At 44.0% G+C, this 23,261-nt stretch overlaps 1 protein-coding gene across 1 annotated transcript in view; it reads left to right on the top strand.

Annotated features, from left to right (window-relative positions):
- Nucleotides 1-23,261, top strand: part of LOC124593984 (cyclic nucleotide-gated cation channel beta-3) — a 177,716-nt gene that overhangs the window by 106,194 nt on the left and 48,261 nt on the right. Inside the window, exon 3 of the mRNA XM_047132335.1 lies at nt 1,265-1,415. Coding sequence (XP_046988291.1) covers nt 1,265-1,415 — 151 coding nt within the window. The remainder of the gene's footprint in view (nt 1-1,264; nt 1,416-23,261) is intronic.

Raw genomic sequence — 23,261 nt, 5'->3', positions numbered from 1 at the left:
ACACTTATTTAAAGTACTAGAGATCTTCACTGTAGCCTCACAATATATATATTCACTTACGAAGTTCGTTATTAACAATCCGAACGAGTTCAAAAGTAATTGCAGTGTACATGGCTACAACACTAGGAGAAAGGATGATCTTCACTACTCAAGGTTAAATCTAACTTTAGCTGAGAAGGGGGTAAATTATGCTGCCACAAAAGTCTTGGGTCACTTACCTGATAGCATCGAAAGTCTGACAGATAACCATATACCATTTAAAAGGAAATTAAGAGAATTTCTTAATGGCAACTCCTTCTACTCATTAGATTAATTTTTGTACATAGTAATATGGGTAATTTCCCTTCCCCCACCGAAAACAAAAACAAAAAAAAATTGAGTGTCATGTAATATTTTGTGTAATGTAATATCTTGTATAGACACGTTTTATTAACCTGACACGTTCCACATCATTACGAAGTGTCGTATTCATGATCTATGGAACAAGTACTAATCTAATCTAACAGTGACGCGCAATGAGACTTAGATAAAAAACTAATTCCGGTTTTTTCCGATGAGTCTTCTTCTTGGTAAACCCACTGTTCTGACTGCAGTTTTGTCTCCAAAGTATAATGATGCACGAGGAATAAGGCCTGCTATACGTTGTCTTCCCACTCTCGTCGTTTCTCACTTCAAAACCACCACTTTTGAATTGTTTGAACCATTCGAAACACCGTGTTTTCCCAAGAGCATGTTCGCCGAAAGCTTCGACAAGCATTCGATAGGATTCTGCAGCAGTTTCCTTCAAATGATAACAGAAAACCAATTCTGCCCGCAAATCGTAGTTCGTAGGCACAAAACTCGACACGTAAGGAACATGGTTTTCTATGTCTTGACATTCGTCTTTAGCCGTTACAAGATGCAGATGGCGCTGCAGACGCGGTCTGACGGGACCTACGCTGATGGCTGGTAGTACCATGCAAAATCCGACTTCATACTTCTACACCTGGTACACTCCAATGCTATTGCTACCAAGTGCCGTCCGTGAGTTATTGCATGTCGACGTCGGACGTAGCCGGCGGTCATATTAATGTCACTCGACCGTGTGTTGATGTTCCGTCTAGTGTGAACAGACAGCCATTTGATGGTAATGACCTTCTGTTCCGTGTCGTTGACGTCCGCTGTGAATCGACATATAACGGGATCAGTTGTACGTTCCTGTGTATAGCGTAGCTTCCCTGCCGGCAGCAGGTGGTGTGAGGTGTGGCGCCCTGTGGTGTTGCAGAGCTGGAGCTGAGCTGCTCACAGCCCGGCCTACGCGTCAGCAGCTCTGCAGACAGCCTGAGCGCGTGCGCCCGCCAGCCCCTCGCCCACCACGGCCTCCCGCTACAATCCTGCGCCAACACCTGTCGCAGCAGCACTGAGCTCAACGCCATGTGAGTACCCGCCTAGCGTCTGCTGCTCGGTAGTAGTTTTAGTGGCTACCCCAAGCTGTTCTCTCCCGGGACGTGAAAATGCACGCGGTCGAAGAGCTGGTGACGTCACAGCGTGGAATTCCACGTTCCACTGCACTGCGGAGCGGGAAATGAAGTGTTTTGCCATATCAGATTTTTGCCTCGTGGAGAGGACCGTGGCCAATGAGATGCGACATCATTTTTACTCCACAAGCACAACGGAGCCGCTACATCACATCTGTGTCATAGACTACGTGCTTTGATTATAAGCTTACGTTAAAAGAAGACAGTCGAGATCGCAATAGTACAGAGGAGTCCAAAAAAAAAAAAAAATGTATCCACTGTTTAAAAGTCCATAACTGGCAAACTAATTGACGGAGTTGTCTCATCTTTGGCAGAGTAATAGTTTGTAGTTCCGGCAATCGCCACACAAGCGTTGTATTGCGTTGTTTTGTTTTGTCAGATGACAGTCGCCAGATAGTCAGTGTTTTGTTCTTAGTTGCACCTAGTTACTCGAGTAAACATGGCTGGCGCAAGGCTTACATTCGATGAGTTTCAGAAGCTTCAGAAATCCATTTTAATGGTTCAAATGGCTCTGAGCACTATGGGACTTAACATCTGTGGTCATAAGTTCCCTAGACCTTAGAACTACTTAAACCTAACTAACCTAAGGACATCACACACATCCATGCCCGAGGTAGGATTCGAACCTGCGACCGTAGCGGTCACGCGGTTCCAGACTGAAGCGTCTAGAACCGCACAGCCACACCAGCCGGCCAATCCATTTTACCTACCATCCGAGACTTGTATGGAGGCGGAAGAGTTTACCTTCAACAAGATGGTGCCCCAGCCCACTACCAAAATCGTGTTAGGGCGTATCTCGGCGAAAATCTAGCAGGAAGATATATGCCGTAGAGGTGCTGTGAAGTATCCACTTTCCGCAGACCTAACTCCTCTGGACTTTTACCTGTGAGGAACACTAAAGGACGTCGTTTATCGACAAAAGCCACGCACATTGGATGAACTTGGAGAATCCATCGTACATTCGTGTGCATATATCCAACTGAACACGTTGTAGTGCTGCAGTTCGGCGGCATCGTTTGTGTGTGGATGTTAACGGTGACCATTTCGAACACCTCCAGCGATATCGTTAAGTTGGACTTTAAGCTACACTTTCGCCAAAAATGAGACAACTCCGTCAATTAGTTTGCAAGTTATGGACTTTTAAACAGTGGAAACATTTTTTTGGACCCCTCTGTATCTGCTTATTTAGCGGTTTGGGCTTACGTTAAAACCATCTTCAGAATTTTTGGCCGCTATGGCTGTTGCTGGCGGCTCCTCGGTTGACAACGTACGATCATGGTATCACGAGAAACCGGAGAGACGCCATCACCAGAAATAGGGGCCAAAAACTCTGAAGATGGCTTTAACGTAAGCCGAAAACGCTAAATAAACAAATATTATTGCGATCTCGGCTGTTGGTTTTACTCTAAATAAAGCAGCTGGTCGCTGTACTCCAATAATGTTGTCTAAATTTATAACCAATATAAGCTGTTTCAAATCATGTGCAAATAAGGATCTCTCGAAAAACGCGACATTCTAACTACGGTTCGTTATAATAATATGACCGGAAACGACATATCGGTAGGTAAAGACTTCCTGTTTGATGTTTTTAGTGTTATAAATTGATTGCTACGACATTATACCGTTTCTGTACTACGGCACAATGGTGATCTATCAAAAGCGCGTCTATTTGGTCAGTTTAACATTAAATATCAAATAATGACAGTTGCAGATACAGCCTTTTGACAGTCTATAACATGTACGGAGACTTGGCTGCTATGTGAAAGCTGTAGTGCAGTTGATAGCGACGTAGGCTATTAAGCTGAGCAGAAAATGGTAGCAGGTTTGCGCGCACCTCCTCCAAAGCATTTTTTTCACCTTGTGTTTTCCAAACGATTCTGGGTCTTTCTTTTTCATTTAATAGAAGTATTATCTGCAATAGTCGATTTTGTTTATTATAAATAATGTATTCGTGGCAGTTCTGGTTACAGAGGCAAACGACTAATGTTCCGCCATTGGCCAGAAATCTTAACGTGACTGCGAGTGTGTTAGAAAGTGAACACAAGTTACACACTCGAAGTTTTAAGTTTTACCTAACACGAAACTTTTTGTAATATATTTACATACCTGTCTGTGTGATTATAGACTGACTTGTGTCTGTATCTTGCCGGTAAATATCGTTTCCAATGATGGTGAGCAGGTTAAAAAAAATCTCCTCGTGCTCGAATGAAATTACGAAACGAATCTCGATCTTGAAATCTATGTAATGAAGTAAGTATTTCAGTGTTGGTAGTCAATGCAACATCGAGAATATGGTTAGACGCTACACCATGACTATATTCAGTTTAAAACCGCAAATGGGATGAAAATTCAATTGATTTATCGAGTAACTACAAGTATGTATCTCAGATGCTTGTGCAGCATTATGTAAGGTTTTTCTTACCAGTAATTCTCTGTACAAGCCATCGACAAGTCCAAAACCTCCTTTGCTACTTTCTCCGCTCCTCTTCGACAATCGCTTACAGTTAATGAAGCTATTTTACGCACGTCCATTTCCGTCAAGAAACTTTGTTGTTTGCGAGCCAAGTAATGTCGACAACGGCCGCTGGAGAGCGCTGATAGCGCAACACGGTAACCAGATCGTTGTGTGTGCAGACGGCAATATTTAAGGTCGGGACACACATGTCAGGACCGTGTCCCTGCCGAGACACGTCCGAGTAGCGGCCGTCACCCGGACTACGAAATACAACATTAAAACAAATGCAGCGGGCCCCACTTGACCGGGCCGTGCACGGGGAACGTCAACGGGCCGGGGCCGGGCCGGGCGGGATTCGCCGTGTTTAAATTTTCACGTGACGGACACGGCCTGACGGTGGGGTTGTCTTGTGAGCTGTGCAACTGCGCAAAACTGTTCTGTGTACAAAACATGGATGTGGAACGACTAATAGAGGAAGTTTCCTGTTCTTTACGATCAGGGAAGTGAAAATTACAGGAATATCGAGTACAAAGACAGAGTTTGGAAGACAATTGCAACAGATCTACAAGCCAAAGGTAAGATAAAAACTATACAAGTTTTAATACCCGAAAGATATTTATTTACTTTTTATTTTACAAACAGATGTTTGGTTTATGTCATCGTTATATCGCCAAGGCGACATGTTCTTGCCATTCCACAGTCCCTTGTGGAGAGTTCAGGAATTTTTTGAGTTGTTCTCGTACAGCAAATGCAGCATCTGTTGATCTCCCACGAATTCGAGGTAGGTTTCGAAGATTTGATGAACTTCCGGATCCCTCAGCAGTTTCCGTTTGATCCATCCTCTGTTCGGGCACCCTATAACCTTCCATTTCTCGAATAAAGTTGTACAGTACACACGCAGCCGTCACAATCATTGTAAGGTTATTAGGATCTCCCTGAAGGATTCTTCTAAATATTCGAAATTTCTGTTGCAATATACCGAATGCATTTTCGGATATTCTTCTTGCCCGACTCAAACGATAATTAAATATAGCCTTGTCATTTGTTAAGTTCCTGCCAGGATATGGTCGCATCAAGTATGTTTTGAGAGGGAAAGCTTCATCGCCTACAATTACCATTGGAAGTTCAACATCAGTTCCGGGTAAAGTTTTACTCTTTGGGACGCTAAGCGTATTGTTTTCCAATGACTTTCCAAGATTTGAATTTACTAGAATGCCTCCATCAGAGTTTTTTCCGTACGCTCCCACGTCTATTGCAATAAAATTATAACATGGGTCAACCAGAGCTAGAAGCACAATGGAATATGTTTTTTTGTAATTCCAATAGAGACTTCCTGAGTTGTTTGGAGCCTGTATTGTTACGTGCTTTCCATCTAAAGATCCAATGCAGTTTGGAAACTGCCATTTTGTCCAAAACTCCTCAGCTATAGCATTCCATTTTTCTTCATTCGGCACAGGCATCACCTCTTCTAACAATAAATCGATAACTGTTCTAGAGGTGTCATGGACGATAGCTGCAACTGTGGATTTTCCCAACCTGTAGCTGAAGGAAATAGTTTTAAAGGAATCTCCTGTAGCAAGGAACCTGAAAAAAATTGGATGTATAAGATGAGAAATACTGTATAATCTATAAAATATTTGCAGCATTTTAAACATTGTAATATAAATACGCGATTTAAAATATTTTTGCTACAGGTGGAATAGAGGAATGCAAAAAAAAATGGGCATCTGTTCGTGACCAACTAAGGAAGACCTTGCAGAAAAGGAAAACTGTTTCAGGACAAGCTGCTGTTCATCAACATAAATACAAGTATGAAGATCTCTTAACGTTCCTGCTACCTTACATGGTAGAACGAGAAACAGTTTCCAATGTTCCTTACACGCAAGACAATAATGAGCATAAACAAGAATCAAATACAGATTCCCAAGAGGAGCAGTCGATTGTTGAAAACGAAAAAGTGTCTACACAAGAAGACATTGCAGATGAAGAATGGATCATTAAAACCCAGGATAGTGAAACAGAGAATTTGATAGAGCGCACTCGGCATTCCCAGACGCCCTCAGCTCATTCGTCCGTCACTTCAAAGAAGAACACGTTTATGAAACCACCACTGAAACGAAAATTTCAGCGTGAGGTTAAACCACAAGAATCTGCATCAAGCCAGCTCATGGCTTACATTTTGGCAGAAAAAAAAGCTGAAAAACAGAGAGATATACAAAACCCAGTTGATGCTTTTTTGGCTGGTATAGCACCAGCCCTAAAATCATTGCATCCACTACTGTTTCATCAAGCTAAAAGTAGGATTTTTTCAATTGTACAAGACTTTGAACTGAAGCAACTCATGAATGACGTATCAGTCCATCAATTCACTCCATCATCCTCCAATTCCTCAGCAAAATCTGTTTCAACACCATATCCTTCACCTGTGGGAAACGAGTCAACAGAACCTACACAGCAGCTTTTGGACCTGCAAAGGGATTCGCACAATTCGTATATAAATAACCAAAGCCATCATCCTCCAAGTTCCCCTGCATCCTCATCAGCTTCAGAAACTAATTCACTGAATAGTCCTCATTTGTTTTTCTTAGGGTAGTAGAAATTTAACTGTATTGTTTACTAACTTATGTATTTATCTTTCAATTACTAAAGTAATAAAATAAAAATGCTGTCCTTAAAACTTCTTATTTATTTGTGTTCTGTGTACTTTTCTTTAACCTACCGTAAAAAAAACAGCCAGTCGTTCTTTGGGTGAAACTGAAACTCTCCAGAACGTGTCATTTTTTCTCAGCCTTGGTTCTAGTTTCTTTAAAAGTTCACAGAAGGTGTACTGCGTCATCCTAAAATATTCATAAAACTTAGTCTCATCATCTACGAGGTGAGAAAATAGTGTTCGAAACTCCCCCTGTACTGGTCTTGTTTTCCAGGCACTGTGGATCCATAATTTTCTTCTTCTTGTTTGCCTTCGTTCGTTTTCCTCTTCGTCTAAAGCAAGTGCTATAAGTCCTAATTCACTATTACGAAAATTAGTGAACATGTTTTACAGCTTTCACAAACAGAAACACAGCTCACCGCGTCCGAGTCACTACAAGGAACAACAGAGACACGGACGTGCCCCGGTCATGTGTGGCCCCTGCAGGAACGGACCGGAGTACGGCCGTCACTCGTCCGACGCTCGGCCCTGACACGGCCCGGACGTGTGTGTCCCGACCTTTACAGTGAGGTGGGGTGTCCCGACCGCGTTTACGTCAACGTCAGCTGCCTCGTCCCGTGTGAGAGCCTTTTTTTATATATAAAGTCTGCGTTCACAGTAGCACCGACAACGGTCGCCAGACGCTGTCACCAGACGTCTCCCGATAACATCGGCCGACAGCTTGCTCGCGGTGCGTCCGATCTCCTACGTCAGTTTTTGGCGGGGTCAAGATTAGATTAGATTAGAGCCAATTCTATATATGAAGCAGGGCAGATTTTCACCCCCATGGGTGGGTTGGATACTACAACGCCCCTGGGCTTGAGGAATGTATGTAAATGAGCTATATCTGTATCGAAAAGAACTTGGCGATACCGTACATTCTGGAATCTGTTTCCAGACAAGTTTTACGAATATCGGAGATGTAGGGCACAACACAATGCCACAGAAGTTAAAGACGCTTTAACTTGTGACGCCATTTCCCATCTCCCACTAGCGTCAGAAGGGGCATCATATTTAAAGCTAACAGGACGTATCCGGTGTTTTTTATATTTATACGTGTGTTTTAAAAAATATGTACATTAAAGCGCCAAGGAAACTGGTATAGGCATGCGTATTCAAATACAGAGATACGTAAACAGGCAGAATACGGCGCTGTGGTCGGTAACGCCTATACAGGGTGGTTCATTGATAGTGACCGGGCTATATATCTCACGAAATAAGTACCAAACGAAAAAACTACAAAGAACGAAACTCGTCTAGCTTGAAGCGGGAAACCAGAAGGCGCTATGGTTGGCCCTCTAGATGGCGCTGCCATAGGTCAAACGGATATCAATTGCGGTTTTTTTTTTTTTTAATAGGAACACCCATTTTTGATTACATATTCGTGTAGTACGTAAATAAATATGAATGTTTTAGTTGGACCACTTTTTTCGCTTTGTGATAAATGGCGCTGTAATAGTCACAAACGTATAAGTTCATGGTATCACGTAACATTCCGCCAGTGCGGGCGGTATTTGTTTCGTGATACATTACCCGTGTTAAAATGGACCGTTAACCAATTGCGGAAAAGGTCGATATCGTGTTGATGTACGGCTATTGTGATCAAAATGCCCAACGGGCGTGTGCTATGTATGCTGCTCGGTATCCTGGACGACATCCAAGTGTCCGGACCCTTCGCCGGATAGTCACGTTATTTGAGGAAACAAGAAGTGTTCAGCCACAATGTGCAACCTCAACCACGACCTGCAACAAATAATTATAATGATCCCAAGTAGGTGTTTTAGCTGCTTTTGCGGCTAATCCGCACATCAGTAGCAGACAAATTGCGCGAGAATCGGGAATCTCAAAAACGTCGGTGTTGAGAATGCTACATCAACATCGATTGCACCCATACCATATTTCTGTGCACCAGGAATTGCATGGCGACGACTTTGAACGTCGTGTACAGTTCTGCCACTGGGCACAAGAGAAATTACGGGACGATGACAGATTTTTTGCACGCATTCTATTTAGCGACGAAGCGTCATTCACCAACAGCGGTAACGTAAACCGGCATAATATGCACTATTTGGCAACGGAAAATCCACGATGGCTGTGACAAGTGGAACATCAGCGACCTTGGCGGGTTAATGTATGGTGCGGCATTGTGGGAGGAAGGATAATTAACCCCCATTTTATCGATGGCAATCTAAATGGTGCAATGTATGCTGATTTCCTACGTAATGTTCTAACGACGTTACTACAAGATGTTTCACTGCATGACGGAATGACGATGGACTTCCAACATGATGGATGTCTGGCACATAGCTTGCGTGCGGTTGAAGCGGTATTGAATAGCACATTTCATGACAGGTGGATTGGTCGTCAAAGCACCATACCATGGCCCGCACGTTCACCGGATCTGACGTCCCCAGATGTTTTCTGTGGGGAAAGTTGAAGGATATTTGCTATCGTGAGCCACCGACAACCCCTGACAACATGCGTCAGCGCACTGTCAATGCATGTGCGAACATTACGGAAGGCGAACTACTCGCTGTTGAGAGGAATGTCGTTACGCGTATTTCCAAATGCATTGAGGTTGACGGACATCATTTTGAGCATTTATTGCATTAATGTGGTATTTACAGGTAATCACGCTGAAACAGCATGCGTTCTCAGAAATGATAAGTTCACAAAGGTACATGTATTACAATGGAACAACTGAAATAAAATGTTCAAGCGTACCTACGTTCTGTACTTTAATTTTAAAAACCTACCTGTTACCAACTGTTCGTCTAAAATTGTGAACCATATGTTACTGCTGCTACAATGGCAAGTTATCAAGATTTAAGTGAGCCTGAACGGGTTGTAGTAGTCGGCGCACGAGTGATGGGATACAGCACATCCGAGGTAGCCATCTATCACAAAGCAAAAAAAGTGGTCCAACTAAAACATTCATATTTCTTTACGTACTAGACGAATATGTAATAAAAAATGGGGGTTCCTATTTTAAAAACGCAGTTGATATCCGTTTGACATATGGCAGCGACATCTGGTGGGCCAACCATAGCGCCAGCTGGTTTTCCCCTTCAAGCTAGACAAGTTTCGTTCTTTGTAGTTTTTCGTTTGACGGTTAAGACAGGTGTCTGACGCTGTTGTTAGATCGGTTACTGCTGCTACAATGGCAAGTTATCAAGATTTAAGTGAGCCTGAACGGGTTGTAGTAGTCGGCGCACGAGTGATGGGATACAGCACATCCGAGGTAGCAATGAAGTCCGGATTTTCCTGTACGACCATTTCACGAGCGTACCGTGAATATCTGGAATCTGGTAAAACATCAAATCTCCGACATCTGTGCCGTCGGGAAAGATCCTGCAAGAATAGGACCATCTATGACTGAAAAGAATCGTTCAATGTGACAGAAGGGCAACCCTACCGCAAACTACAGCAGATTTCAGTACTGAGCCATCAACCAGTGTCAGCGTGCGAACCATTCAACGAAATACCATCGATGTGGGCTTTCGGAGTCGAAGGTCCACTCGTGTACCCTTGATGACTGAACAACACAAAGCTTCACGACATTGCACTGTTGATGACTGGAAACATTTTACCCGGTTGGACAAGTCTCGTTTCAAATTGTATCGAGAGAATGGACGTGAAAGAGTATGGAGACAACCTCATGAATCCGTGGACCCTGCATGTCAGCAGGGAACTATTCAAGCTGGTGGAGGCTCTGTAATGGTGTGGGGCGTGTGCAGTTGGAGTGGTATGGGACCCCTAATACTTCTAGATATGACTTTGACAGGTGACACGTACGTAAGCATTCTGTCGGGTCACCTGCATCCATTCATGTCCATTGTGCATTCCGACGAACTTGGACAGTTCCCATAGGACAATGCGACACACCACACGTCCAGAATTGCTACAAAGTGCTTCCAGGAACACTCTTCTGAATTTAAACACTTCCGCTGTCCAGCAGACTCCCCAGACATGAACATTACTGAGCATATCTGGGATGCCTTGCAACGTGCTGTTCGGAAGAGATCTCCAGCCCCTCGTACTCTTACGGATTTATGGACAGCCCTGTAGGATTCATGGTGTCAATTCCCTCCAGCACTACATCAGACATTAGTCGAGTCCATGCTACGTACTGTTCCGGCACTTCTGTGTGCTCACGGGGGCCCTACACGGTACTAGGGAGGTGTACCAGTTTTTTTTTGGCTTTTCAGTGTATTATTCCTGAGCGCTGGCGCCCGTGTCAGTGCACGGCACGTCTCCCGTCTGACCTCCTCTGCAGCGTCCCTGGGCAGTTTAAGAATTCCCTGTTCAACAGAGCTAATGATATCCATAGCGGGTGGCGTCCTCGAGATGGGCGCAAAGTTAAGCCCCTTCTGCAAGACCGAAACCGCCGCGTAAGGCAGAGATTCGTCCACGATCCGTCCACGAAGTTAAGTTTTCTTCTTGTGGTAAACGGTCACTGAAGCAATGCTGTGCCGTGTAGTATTGACACTTCCAGTCTGAGAGCGCCCACGGGCGCTATCAACCGATGCCCAAGAACCTCCTGAGAATCGTGACGAAATCTGCAGATGAAGGGCCAGTAGATCTTTGGATACGAAGTCCAGTTCCCGCCGAATGTGACGAATCCTCTCTCTCACCAGAGCGTGGCCGGCTCGCTTTTTAATTCTGTTGTCGGCTGCAGAGTTAATAGAGTGCGAAACCTTCGGGAAAGTTGGAATAATTCGAAGATATCGGCATCTTAATAAGAACGTAAGTGCGCAAAGCAATCTGCTCCTCTTATTCCGAAGTTTATCAAACTTATTAACTTCTTTCACCATATCCTCCCCGTACAGGTGTAGGATGTATTGCTTGAGGCTTTCCCGACGGACTAGTTGTAAATACGCTTCTCGGGCGATAGGTCGGATGTCGTGAGAGCTCCACAATATTTCGTCGGCGCAACTGACAGACATCTTCAGGTGCGACGAACACACTGCTCAGGCTGTGACACATGGCGCGTTCACGTCTCCGCAGTTTCTTCTCTAATTGTCATAAATAGCAGGCTACGGTCATAGCCTGAGTAGTGTGTTTGGCGCACCTGAAGATGTCGGCCAGTTGCGCCGACGAAATATTGTAGAGTTTTCACAACGACATCTGACGTCTCGCCCGCGAACCCTGTTTATAAGATATTGCCTACTTGCGGTTTATAATAAACATGCAATTCCGAGCTATATTGCAATTATCATATTTTTCATCGTCAGGCTGCCACAACTTTCTTCTTTGACTAAACGTATCAGTTTCTCAGATCCATGTTTCGTGTCGTCTGAAATCTGTAAGTTCGGGCGATGAGATCTGGTACATTGTGACTGCATATGTAGTGGCGTGCTGATTTAATATCATCAGTCTTCTTCGTCCGATGTCGGTCGTCGGCGGAATCCAGCGATATCGGTGCCACTGCAATACAGCATAAGTTCTCACCTCTATTCAGCTAGAAAATGGGAAGTGAGTGGTTTCTCATACCAGACCGTGGTTCGGAAGCAGGTGCCAGCTGTCGTGAGCTGTGTAGTGATGCTGTGATATGCAAATGGTTAGCTTTTCAGAGCATTCACACGAGGTTGGCGCCGGTGGCGACACCTACGACGTGCTGACATGAGGAAAGTCTCCAACCGATTTCTCATACACAAACAGCAGTTGACCGGCGTTGCCTGGTGAAACGTTGTTGTGATGCCTCGTGTAAGGAGGAGAAATGCGTACCATCACGTTTCCGACTTTGATAAAGGTCGTATTGTAACCTATCGCGATTGCGGTTTATCGTATCGCGGCATTGCTGCTGGCGTTGGTCGAGATCCAATGACTTTTAGCAGAATATAGAATCGGTGGGTTCAGGAGGATAATACGGAACGCCGTGCTGGATCCCAACGGCCTCGTATTACTAGCAGTCGAGATGACAGGCATCTTATCCGCATGGCTGTAACGGATCGTGCATCCACGTCTCGATCCCTGAGTCAACAGATGGGGACGTTTGCAAGACAACAACCATCTGCACGAACAGTTCGACGACGTATGAAGCAGCATGGACTATCAGCTCGGAGACCATGGCTGCGGTTATCCTTGACGCTGCATCACAGACAGTAGCGCCTGCGATGGTGTACTCAACGACGAACCTGGGTGCACGAATGGCAAATCATCATTTTTTCGGATGAATCCAGGTTGTGTTTACAGCATCATGATGGTCGCATCCGTGTTCGGCGTCATCGCGGTGAACGCACATTGGAAGCGTGTATTCGTCATCGCCATACTGGCTTATCACCCGACGTGATGGTATGGGGTGCCATTGGTTGCACGTCTCGCTCACCTCTTGTTCGCATTGACGGCACTTTGAACAGTGGACGTTACATTTCAGATGTGTTACGACCCGTGGCTCTACCCTTCATTCCATACCTGCGAAACTCTACATTTCAGCAGGATAATGCACAACCGCATGTTGCAGGTCCTGTACGGGCCTTTCTGGATACAGAAAATGTTCGACTGCTGTCCTGGCCAGCACATTCTCCAGGTCTCTCACCAATTGAAAACGTCTGGTCAATGGTGGCCGAGCAACTGGCTCGTCACAATACGCCAGTCACTACTCTTGATGAACTGTGGTATCGTGTTGAAGCTGCATGGACAGCTGTACCTGTACACGCCATCCGAGCTCTGTTTGACTCTATGCCCAGGCGTATCAATGCCGTTATTACGGCGAGAGGTGGTTGTTATGGGTACTGATTTCTCAGGATCTGGCCGCAGCTCGTGGTCTTGCGGTAGCGTTCTCGCTTCCCTGTCCTTAGGTTAGTTAGGTTTAAGTAGTTCTCAGATCTAGGGGACTGATGACCATAGATGTTAAGTCCCATAGTGCTCAGAGCCATTTGAACCATTTTTTTCTCAGGATCTATGCAACCCAAACTGCGTGAAAATGTAATCACATGTCAGTTCTAGTGTATTTGTCCAATGAATAGCCGTTTATCATCTGCATTTCTTCTTGGTGTAGCAATTTTAATGGCCAGTAGCGTATTTTTCTAGCGTTCAACTCTCGAACAGCGTGCGGGAAGAACCAGCACTTAAATCTTTCTCTGTGAGCTCTGATTTCTCTTATTTTATCATGATGATCATTTCTTCCTACGTAGGCAGGCGTCAATAGACTATTTTCGCAATCGGAGGAGGAAGTTGGTGAATGAAATTTCACGAAAAGTTCATGGAGCAACGGGAAACGCTTTTGTTTTCATGTCCGCCACCCCAATTTACGTATCGTGTCCGTGACACTCTCTCCCATATTTAGCGATAGTACAAAACGAGCTGCCCTTCGTTGTACTTTTTCGATGCCCTCCGTCAGTCTCATTTGATGCGGATCCCTCACCACACAGCAGTACTCCAGAAGAGGGCGGACAGGCGTTTTGCAAGCACTCTTTAGTAGACCTGTTGCACTTACCTAGTGTTCTGCCAATAAATCGTAGTCTTCGTTTTGGTTATTCAGAGCCCAAGGAAGTCTACATGCAAATTGGTCCTACAGGCGCTTGTAAGTAGGAGGAGTTGCCAGCGGATCTGGAAAAGTCTTTAATTTGAAGCCATATCGTGTGACGGTTGTGCAGCAATTATGGGAGGATGGCAGCCATAAACGTGTAGATTACTGCACGTTGCTTTTGAATAACATCAACGATCGTTTGTTAGACTCTTTCCTTTGCATCATGAGTGATGAAGCGTGCATTCATCTTTCCAGTCATGTGAATTCACACAACGAGAAGTACTGGGCAACGGAGGACCCTAACATTGTGTGTCAGCAACTACTCCATGAAGGACAGATCGGCTTTTGGTGTGATGTAACAGAAATGCCCATCACTGGACCGATATTTTTTGACACTGTCCTCAACACGGTTTCATGTATGGTAATTTTTGGTACATTTTGTGCTCAACTCGTTGAATATTTAAGACAATACTGCTTGTTCCAGCAGGGTAGGACAACATGCCACATGTCTAAGGTGGTCCTGGAACGAATGTATGATGTCTTCGTGGAGAAACGAACTGTCAGCAAACATTTACGGCTACCACGTTCGCCGGATCTGTCAACATGTGATTTTTTCACGTGGGGACACCTGAAGAGCAAGGTCTATGAAACAAGTCCACACACAATACAGGAACTGAAAGGCAACATCAGCCGTGAAATTGCTCCATCGATATCCGAACTTTCCGCCGGATGTATCTGAATACGCTTAGACATGCACAGCTGTGTATTGGTGTTGCAAGGGATCACTTTCAACATCTGTAAATCTATTTTTCACTGAAAATAAATGGTAAGTCCATTCAACTCTTCGTTTCTATAACTTCACTACATTACCTTTATACTTAACCGGGCTACTTTTAGATGCGCCACCCTGTACAACAAAGCGGCAAGAAATAAGCCGAACACGTGAGATCCTATTGAAACGGAATGGAAGACTTAGATTTATTGGAAGGCTTCTGGAAAGGATCAGTGTATCTCTAAAGAAATATGCTGACATTGTCATACACCTATATCTCTAACGTCGATCAGTTGTAGAATTTTGGAACACGTATTATGTTCGAGTGTAATGACTTTTCTGGAGACTAGAAATCTACTCTGTAGGAATCAGCATGGGTTTCGAAAAAGACGATCGTGTGAAACCCAGCTCGCGCTATTCCTCCACGAGACTCAGAGGGCCATAGACACGGGTTCCCAGGTAGATGCCGTGTTTCTTGACTTCCGCAAGGCGTTTGATACAGTTTCCCACAGTCGTTTAATAAACAAAGTAAGAGCATATGGACTATCAGACCAATTGTGTGATTGGATTGAAGAGTTCCTAGATAACAGAACGTAGCATGTCATTCTCAATGGAGAGAAGTCTTCCGAAGTAAGAGTGATTTCAGTTGTGCCGCAGGGGAGTGTCGTAGGACAGTTGCTATTCACAACATATATAAATGACCTTGTGGATAACACCGGAAGTTCACTGAAGCTTTTTGCGGATGATGCTGTAGTATATCGAGAGGTTGTAACAAAGGAAAATTGTACTGAAATGCAGGAGGATCTGCAGTGAATTGACGCATGCTGCAGGGAATGAAAATTGAATCTCAATATAGACAAGTGTAATGTGCTGCGAATATATACAAAGAAATGTCCTTTATCATTTAGCTGCAATATAGCAGGTCAGCAACTGGAAGCAGTCAATTCCATAAATTATCTGGGAGTAGGCATTAGGAGTGATTTAAAATGGAATGACCATGTAAAATTAATCGTCGGTAAAGCAGATGCCAGACTGAGATTCATTGGAAGAATTCTAAGGAAATGCAGTCCGAAAACAAAGGAAGTAGGTTACAGTACACTTGTTCGCCCACTGCTTGAATACTGCTCACCGGTGTAGGATCCATACCAGATAGGGTTGACAGAAGAGATAGAGAAGATCCAATGGAGAGCAGCGCGCTTCGTTACAGGATCATTCAGTAATCGCGAAAGAGTTACGGAGATGATAGATAAACTCCAGTGGAAGACTCTGCAAGAGAGACGCTCAGTAGCTCGGTATGGGGTTTTGTTGAAGTTTCGAGAACATACGTTCACCGAGGAGTCAAGAAGTATATTGCTCCCTCTTGTGTATATTCGCGAAGAGACCATGAGGATAAAATCAGAGAGATTAGAGGCCACACAGAGGCATACCGACAATCTTTCTTTCCGCAAACAATACGAGACTGGAATAGAAGAGAGAACCGATAGAGGTACTCAAAGTACCCTCCGCCACACAGTCAGGTGGCTTGCGGAGTATGGATGTGGATGTAGATGTAGAAATAGCCTCCGCCATGCGCTGTGCAGTGGCTAAGTGTATACAATCAGCGCTAGCTTCATTTTTATCTCTGATGCATGAGTTATATCTACGACTGACTCTATTTAGCCGAATGTCTTATCTGTGACGCATGTGCATTTTACTCTACAATATACACTACATGATCAAAAGTATCTTGATACGTATTACAGGGCAATAATATAGAGTTTGTCCACCCTTCGCGTTTATGACGGGTTGAACTCCGATGAGGACACTTGCAGTGAGGCGTCTCATTGCTTGTGGAGGAATGGGAGCCCATTCTTCTCCAAGAGGCGAAATCGCAGAAGGTAGTGATGTTGGATGCTGGGATCTGGAGCATAGTCGTCGCGCGAACTCATTCCAAACGTGTTCCATTGGGTTCAAGTCGCGACTCTGGGCAGGTCACATGTCAGGAATGTTCATGTCAACAAATCATTGCTCCTCATATGATGCTTTTTGGCAGGGTGCATTGTTATGCTGATACAAAATTTAATTATCATCTCCGAACTGTTCCTCTACTGTATGCAGTGCACAATGCTGTATAATGTGTTCATATACGAGGTGCGACAATAAAGTAATGAGACTGATGGAAAAAAAAGTTGCTTACCGTTTTAGTCAAGTTTAGTGTTGTCTCCTTGAAATTAGTTCCCTTCTGATTGCACACACTTTTTCCAGCGCTTCTGCCATTGATGGTAACATTTCTGGAACTCATCTTCTGTAATATCCTCCAAGACCCTTGTCACAGCTTTTTGGACACTTATGTTGTTTGAAAATGGTGTCCCTTGACCGCCGTTTTGACTCTTGGAAATAGAAAAAAGTCTCATGGAGCGATATCTGGTGAATAAGGTGGCTGTGGTAGTACTGAAATTTGTTTTGAGGTTAAAAATTGCTGTACAGACAGAGCAGTATGGGATGGCGCATTATCGTGATGCAGAATCCAATTATCAGCAATGTTGACACGGACACGAAGAACTCTTTTAGAAAGTGTTTCTAAAATTTCTTTGAAGTGATATTGGTTAACTGTTTGTCCAGGAGGCACCCACTCTTTATGAACAATTCCCTTGGAAGCAAAGAAGCACACAAGCATGCATTTCACTTTTGACTTTGACATGCGAGCTTTTTTTGGTTTGGGTGATCCCTTTGAGCACCATTGCGAACTTTGGCGTTTTGTCTCTGGATCGTACTGGAAAAAAAACAACTTTCATCACCAGTGATAACATGGCTCAACAATTCTGGACTGATTTCCGTTTGCTCTAACAGATCGGCTGCCACATTTTTCCGTGTTTCTCGCTGTTGTGGTGTGAGATTTTTAGGGACCATTTTGGCACAAATCTTTCTCATACCAAGATCCTCAGTTATTACTAGACGAACCATTTCTCGATTGATGTTCAGTTCTTCTACAATCATTTTCACGGATAATATTCAATCAGATCATACGAGTTCACGCACCCTGGTCAAGTTGACATCCGTCCGTGGGGTTGATGGTCGTCCACTGCGGTCTTCATCTTCAACATTCGTTCTGCCTTCACTAAACATTTTATGCCAACGAAAAACTTGAGCTCTTGACATAATCTACTCTCCAAAAGCCTTCTGAAGCTTACCGTAAGTTGTCGTCGCGTTTTCACCCAATTTAAGGCAAAAAGAAATGGCATACCGTTGCGCAATATTATGCGGTTCCATTTCCGTGACGAGAGACACAAACACGTGTTAACTTATTACAGCAAAACTCACGACTGAGCAGTTGCATAAATGTGCCGCTTGGACTATAAGCAGCTTATAGACCAAGGTCAAAGATAGTGTGCCTACACGAGCCTGCAGGGTTGCCACATCTTTCAAAGAAAATCAATCTCATTACTTTTTTGTCGCTCCTCGAACTTCCACATTTAGCGTTTTAAATTCAACAGGGGGCCATACCGTAACCACTAAAAACACCCTTGCACCCTAATACCACTTCTCTGTACTTAACTGAAACAAAATGTGTGGCTATGGCCTCCAATCGGGTAGACCGGGCGCTTGGTGTAAGTCTTTTAGTTGACGCCACTTCGACGACTTGCATGCCGATGAGGATGAGATGATGATGAAGACAACACAACACACAGTCCACAGCGGAGAAAATCTCCGACGCAGCCGGGAATCGAACCTGGACCCTTTTGCATGGCATTCTGTCGCGCTGCAGTAACAGCACAGAGGGCAGGAGGCAGCACTAGCGGTATATTCTGTTAGAATATAGATTAGTTCTGTCCTTCAGACTAAAAGTACTTTTTGGTAATTTTGTTGACATATCTTAAGCTGCATACTTTACAAATTATTTCAGTTGCTTTGAAAATCAAAGGCTTAACGTTACGTACATTTGTTTTACAGATTGATATTAGCAATTCACATGTTATTTGGGCTATTTTTGGCTAGGAGACGAAAATGTGGGTAACATTGTATTACATGATTTCATTATATGGTTCAAATGGCTCTGAGCACTATGAGACTTAACATCTGTGGTCATCAGTCCCCTATAACTTAGAACTACTTAAACCTAACTAACCTAAGGACATCACACACATCCATGCCGAGGCAGGATTCGAACCTGCGACCGTAGCAGTCGCGCGGTTCCGGACTGAGCGCCTAGAACCGCTAGACCACAGGGCCGGCGATTTCATTATATGTTAATTATAACATAATACAATGATTTCCGTCGATCAGTGCTGTATACTCCCTGAACTGGTCTGTTACGTATTATGACACTCTCCATTGATCCACTGCCCAATCTCGGAGATCACGTAGCAGAGAAGTCTAAATTTTCTACATCGTTGTTTCAACGTGGGAAAAGTAGAACCCCTGTTCAGCAGCGTGACTTCTGAAACACTTGTCCCTGTACCAGCATTGTACTCTGTCGTCATATTTTTCATATATCACCGCCTACCCTGCCGTGCAGAGCGGGCAAACCTCCAACCTCAGCGTTCTGTGATGGAGCGCGGACGTCCAGCACCTTGTCCATTGCTCGTGGTTTCTCCATTCTCCAACCATGTTTAACGGATGATCAAGACAGCAGCACAAAAATAACTGGCCAGCTTTCTCGTTTCCGAGGCACTCGTTCCCAGGCTCCAGGCCATTGTTACCTGCGTTTTGTCAAAGTAGCTTATGTCAGTGAATAAAAACATTTCCAGCCCGCATCATTGATAGACTAGTTTCTAATTCGTGTCTTCTCCATTCATATACCGGTTGGTTATAACTGAAGGGATTAGTGACCACAAGGCAGTTGCTGCTAGGATGAATACCGTAACACCTACAACCATCAAAAAGAAACGCAAAGTATATCTATTTAAAAAGCTGATAACAATGCTCTTAACGCCTTTTTAAGAGACAGTCTTCACTCCTTCCTATCTGATCATTTAAGTGTAGAAAATTTGTGGAATGTTTTCAGAGAGATAGTATCGGCAGCAATTGAGAGATATATACCACATAAATTAACAACTGAACGTATTGATCCCCCATGGTACATCAAAACGTGTCAGATCGTTGTTGCAGAAGCAACGAAAAAAGCATGCCAAATTGAAAAGAACGCAAAATCTCCAAGACTGGCAAAGTATTGCAATAGTTCGAAATATAGCGCGTACTTCAATGAGAGATGCTTTCAGTAATTTCCAAAACGAAACTCTGTCTCGAAATCTGGCAGAAAACCCAAAGAGATGCTGGTCATACATAAAGCACACCAGTGGCAAGACGCAATTAATACCTTCACTGCGCGATAACAACGGTGAAGTCACTATTGAGAGTTCCACTGAAGCAGAGTTATTAAACACAGTTTTCCGAAACTCCTTCACCAAAGAAGACGAAGTAAATATTCCTGAATTCCAATCAAGAACAACTTCCAAGATGAAAAATATAGAAGTAGATATCCTCGGAGTAACGAAACAGCTTAAATCACTAAATAAAGGCAAGGCCTCCGGTCCAGATTGTATACCAGTCTGGTTCCTCTCAGAGTATGCTGATAAAATAGCTCCACATTTAGCAATTATATACAACCACTCGCTCACAGAGAGATCCATACCTAAAGACTGGAAAATTGCTCAAGTCACACCAATACCCAAAAAGGGAAGTAGGAGTAATCCTCTGAATTACAGGCCTACATCACTAACGTCGATTTGCAGTAGGGTTTTGGAACATATACTGTACTCGAACATTATGAAGTATCTAGAAAAAAACGATTTATTGACACATAGTCAGCACGTTTTCAGAAAATATCGTTCTTGTGAAACACAACAAGCTCTTTATACTCATGAAGTAATAAGTGCTATCGACAGGGTATGTCAAACTGATTCCATATTTTTAGATTTCCAGAAGGCTTTCGACGCCGTTCCTCACAAGCGTCTTCCAACCAAACTGCGTGCCTACGGAGTATCGCCTCAGTTGTGCGACCGGATTCGTGATTTCCCGTCAGAAAGGTCACAGTTCGTAGGAATAGACGGAAAGTCATCGAGTAAAACAGAAGTATATCCGGCGTTCCCCAAGGAAGTGTTATAGGCCCTCTGTTGTTCCTGATCTATATTAACGACATAGGAGACAATCTGAGTAGCCGTCTTAGATTGTTTGCAGATGATGCTGTCATTTACCGTCTTGTTAAGTCATCAGATGATCAAAACGGCTTGCAAAATGATGTAGATAAGATGCCTGTATGGTGCGAAAAGTGGCAATTGACCCTGAATAAGGAGAAGTGTGAAGTTATTCACATGGGTACTAAAAGAAATCAGCTAAATTTCGATTACGCGATAAGTCACACAAATCTGAGGGGTGTGAATTCAACTAAATACTTAGGGGTTACAATTACAAATAACCTAAACTGGAACGATCACATAGATAGTATTGTGGGTAGAGCAAACCAAAGACTGCGATTCATTGGCAGAACACTTAGAAGGTGCAACAGGTCTACTAAAGAGACTGCTTACACCACGCTTCTCCGCCCTCTTCTGGAGTATTGCTGTGCGGTGTGCGATCCGCATCAGGTGGGGCTGACGGATGACATCGAAAAAGTACAAAGAAGGGCAGCTCGTCTTGTATTATCGAGAAATAGAGGATATAGTGTCACAGACATGATACGTGAATTGGAGTGGCAATCATTAAAACAAAGGCGTTTTTCGTTGCAACGGGATCTTCTCATAAAATTTCAATCACCTGTTTTCTCCTCCGGTTGCGAAAACATTCTGTTGGCACCCACCTACATAGGGAGAAATGATAATCGCGATAAAATAAGAGAAATCAGGGCTCGCACAGAAAAATTTAAGTGCTCGTTTTTCCCGCGTGCCTTTCGAGAGTGGAACGGTAGAGAGACGGTTCTAAGGTGGTTCATTGAACCCTCTGCCAGGCACTTTATTGTGAATAGCAGAGTAATCACGTAGATGTAGATACAGATGTAGAAGTGCAGCTACTCACGGAGGCCCAGCGTGGTCTGTAGTTGTCGTATGGCAGCGAAGCTTGGTAGATACGCTAGTGCATTAATGCAGAACCAATCTACACTGGAAAAAAATTTGTTCCAATTTTTGCCACTAGGAGCAAATCTGGCTCTGCACTGTCTGTTTGACGTTATGACATCCACACTGTCTTCTGACAAGCCGTAGTGTGAGTGAACAAGTATGGCTATCGAGAAGAGAGACACTGTGCACTGTTAGTGAAATAGTTTTATTCTGAATGGCATCAATTATAGTGCTGCATTGAGAGAGTGTCGCCGACTTGAAGCTCTGAGGAAATGCCTGATTTCAGTATATGGTTTAAAGAAGATGATAATGAAATTTGTAAACATAGATTGAGCTTGGTGTGGCACCTGGAAGAGAGAGGCGTCCTATCCCAGTGGAAGTTATTGCTGTTGCCATAAGTGGCAATGGAGCACGTGCCCTGCGTGGTGATAGTGCTCGTGACACGTGACTAGAATTTTCCGTACCATGGTCAGCAGTACAGAGAGTTTTGCAGTCTGTTTTACACAGGTATCAAATGTTCAAATGTGTGTGAAATCTTATGGGACTTAACTGCTAAGGTCATCAGTCCCTAAGATTACATACTACTTAATCTAAATTATCCTAAGGACAAACACACACACCCATGCCCGAGGGAGGACTCGAACCTCCGTCGGGACCACACAGGTATCCATACAGAATCCAGATAGTGCATCAACTGAAAGCTCACGATCTGCTGAAACGTCTGAATTTGCTCTTCACTTTCTGGCACGGATTGAAGTTGGTGACATGTGGCTGGGCGGCATTCTATGAACCGACAAGGCACATCTTACACTACAGTGTGCAGTGAACACACATAGGTCTAACTGCCGATTTGGGGTACTTTCATTCGCCGTATGTGACTGAGTGGTGTGGATTCACAAACACTTTTATACTCTGTCCGTTGTTCTTTGAAGATCATACTCCCAGAGGACCTGCCACGGGTAATTTGACGTCTGCAAGTTATCGAGATCTCCTTATAGCTAGAGGACGTGAGTCCTGCTTTGCAAGAGCGCAACTATGTGAAAAACATTGTTTTCAGGCAAGACGGGGCAACACACAATGTCGCTCACCCTCTGAAAGATCTGAATAATGCAACCTACCGTGAACGTGTTATGTCTAGAGGTTTTCCAGATGTATGGCCTGCAAGATCTCCTGATCTGAATCCTTGTGAGTTTTGGTTCTGGGAATATCTAAAAGAACGCGTTTACCAAGGACATGTTCGGTCTCTACCTGATCTGAAGGCCAGCATACAGGACCAGAACTGCTGCGAGCGTTTTACGTCGACGTCTCCCGTGCCCATATTGAGTA

The sequence above is a fragment of the Schistocerca americana genome, chromosome 2 (genome assembly GCF_021461395.2).
Source record: "Schistocerca americana isolate TAMUIC-IGC-003095 chromosome 2, iqSchAmer2.1, whole genome shotgun sequence".
NCBI lineage: Eukaryota > Metazoa > Arthropoda > Insecta > Orthoptera > Acrididae > Schistocerca > Schistocerca americana.
This window is presented reverse-complemented; position numbering and strand designations above follow the sequence as displayed.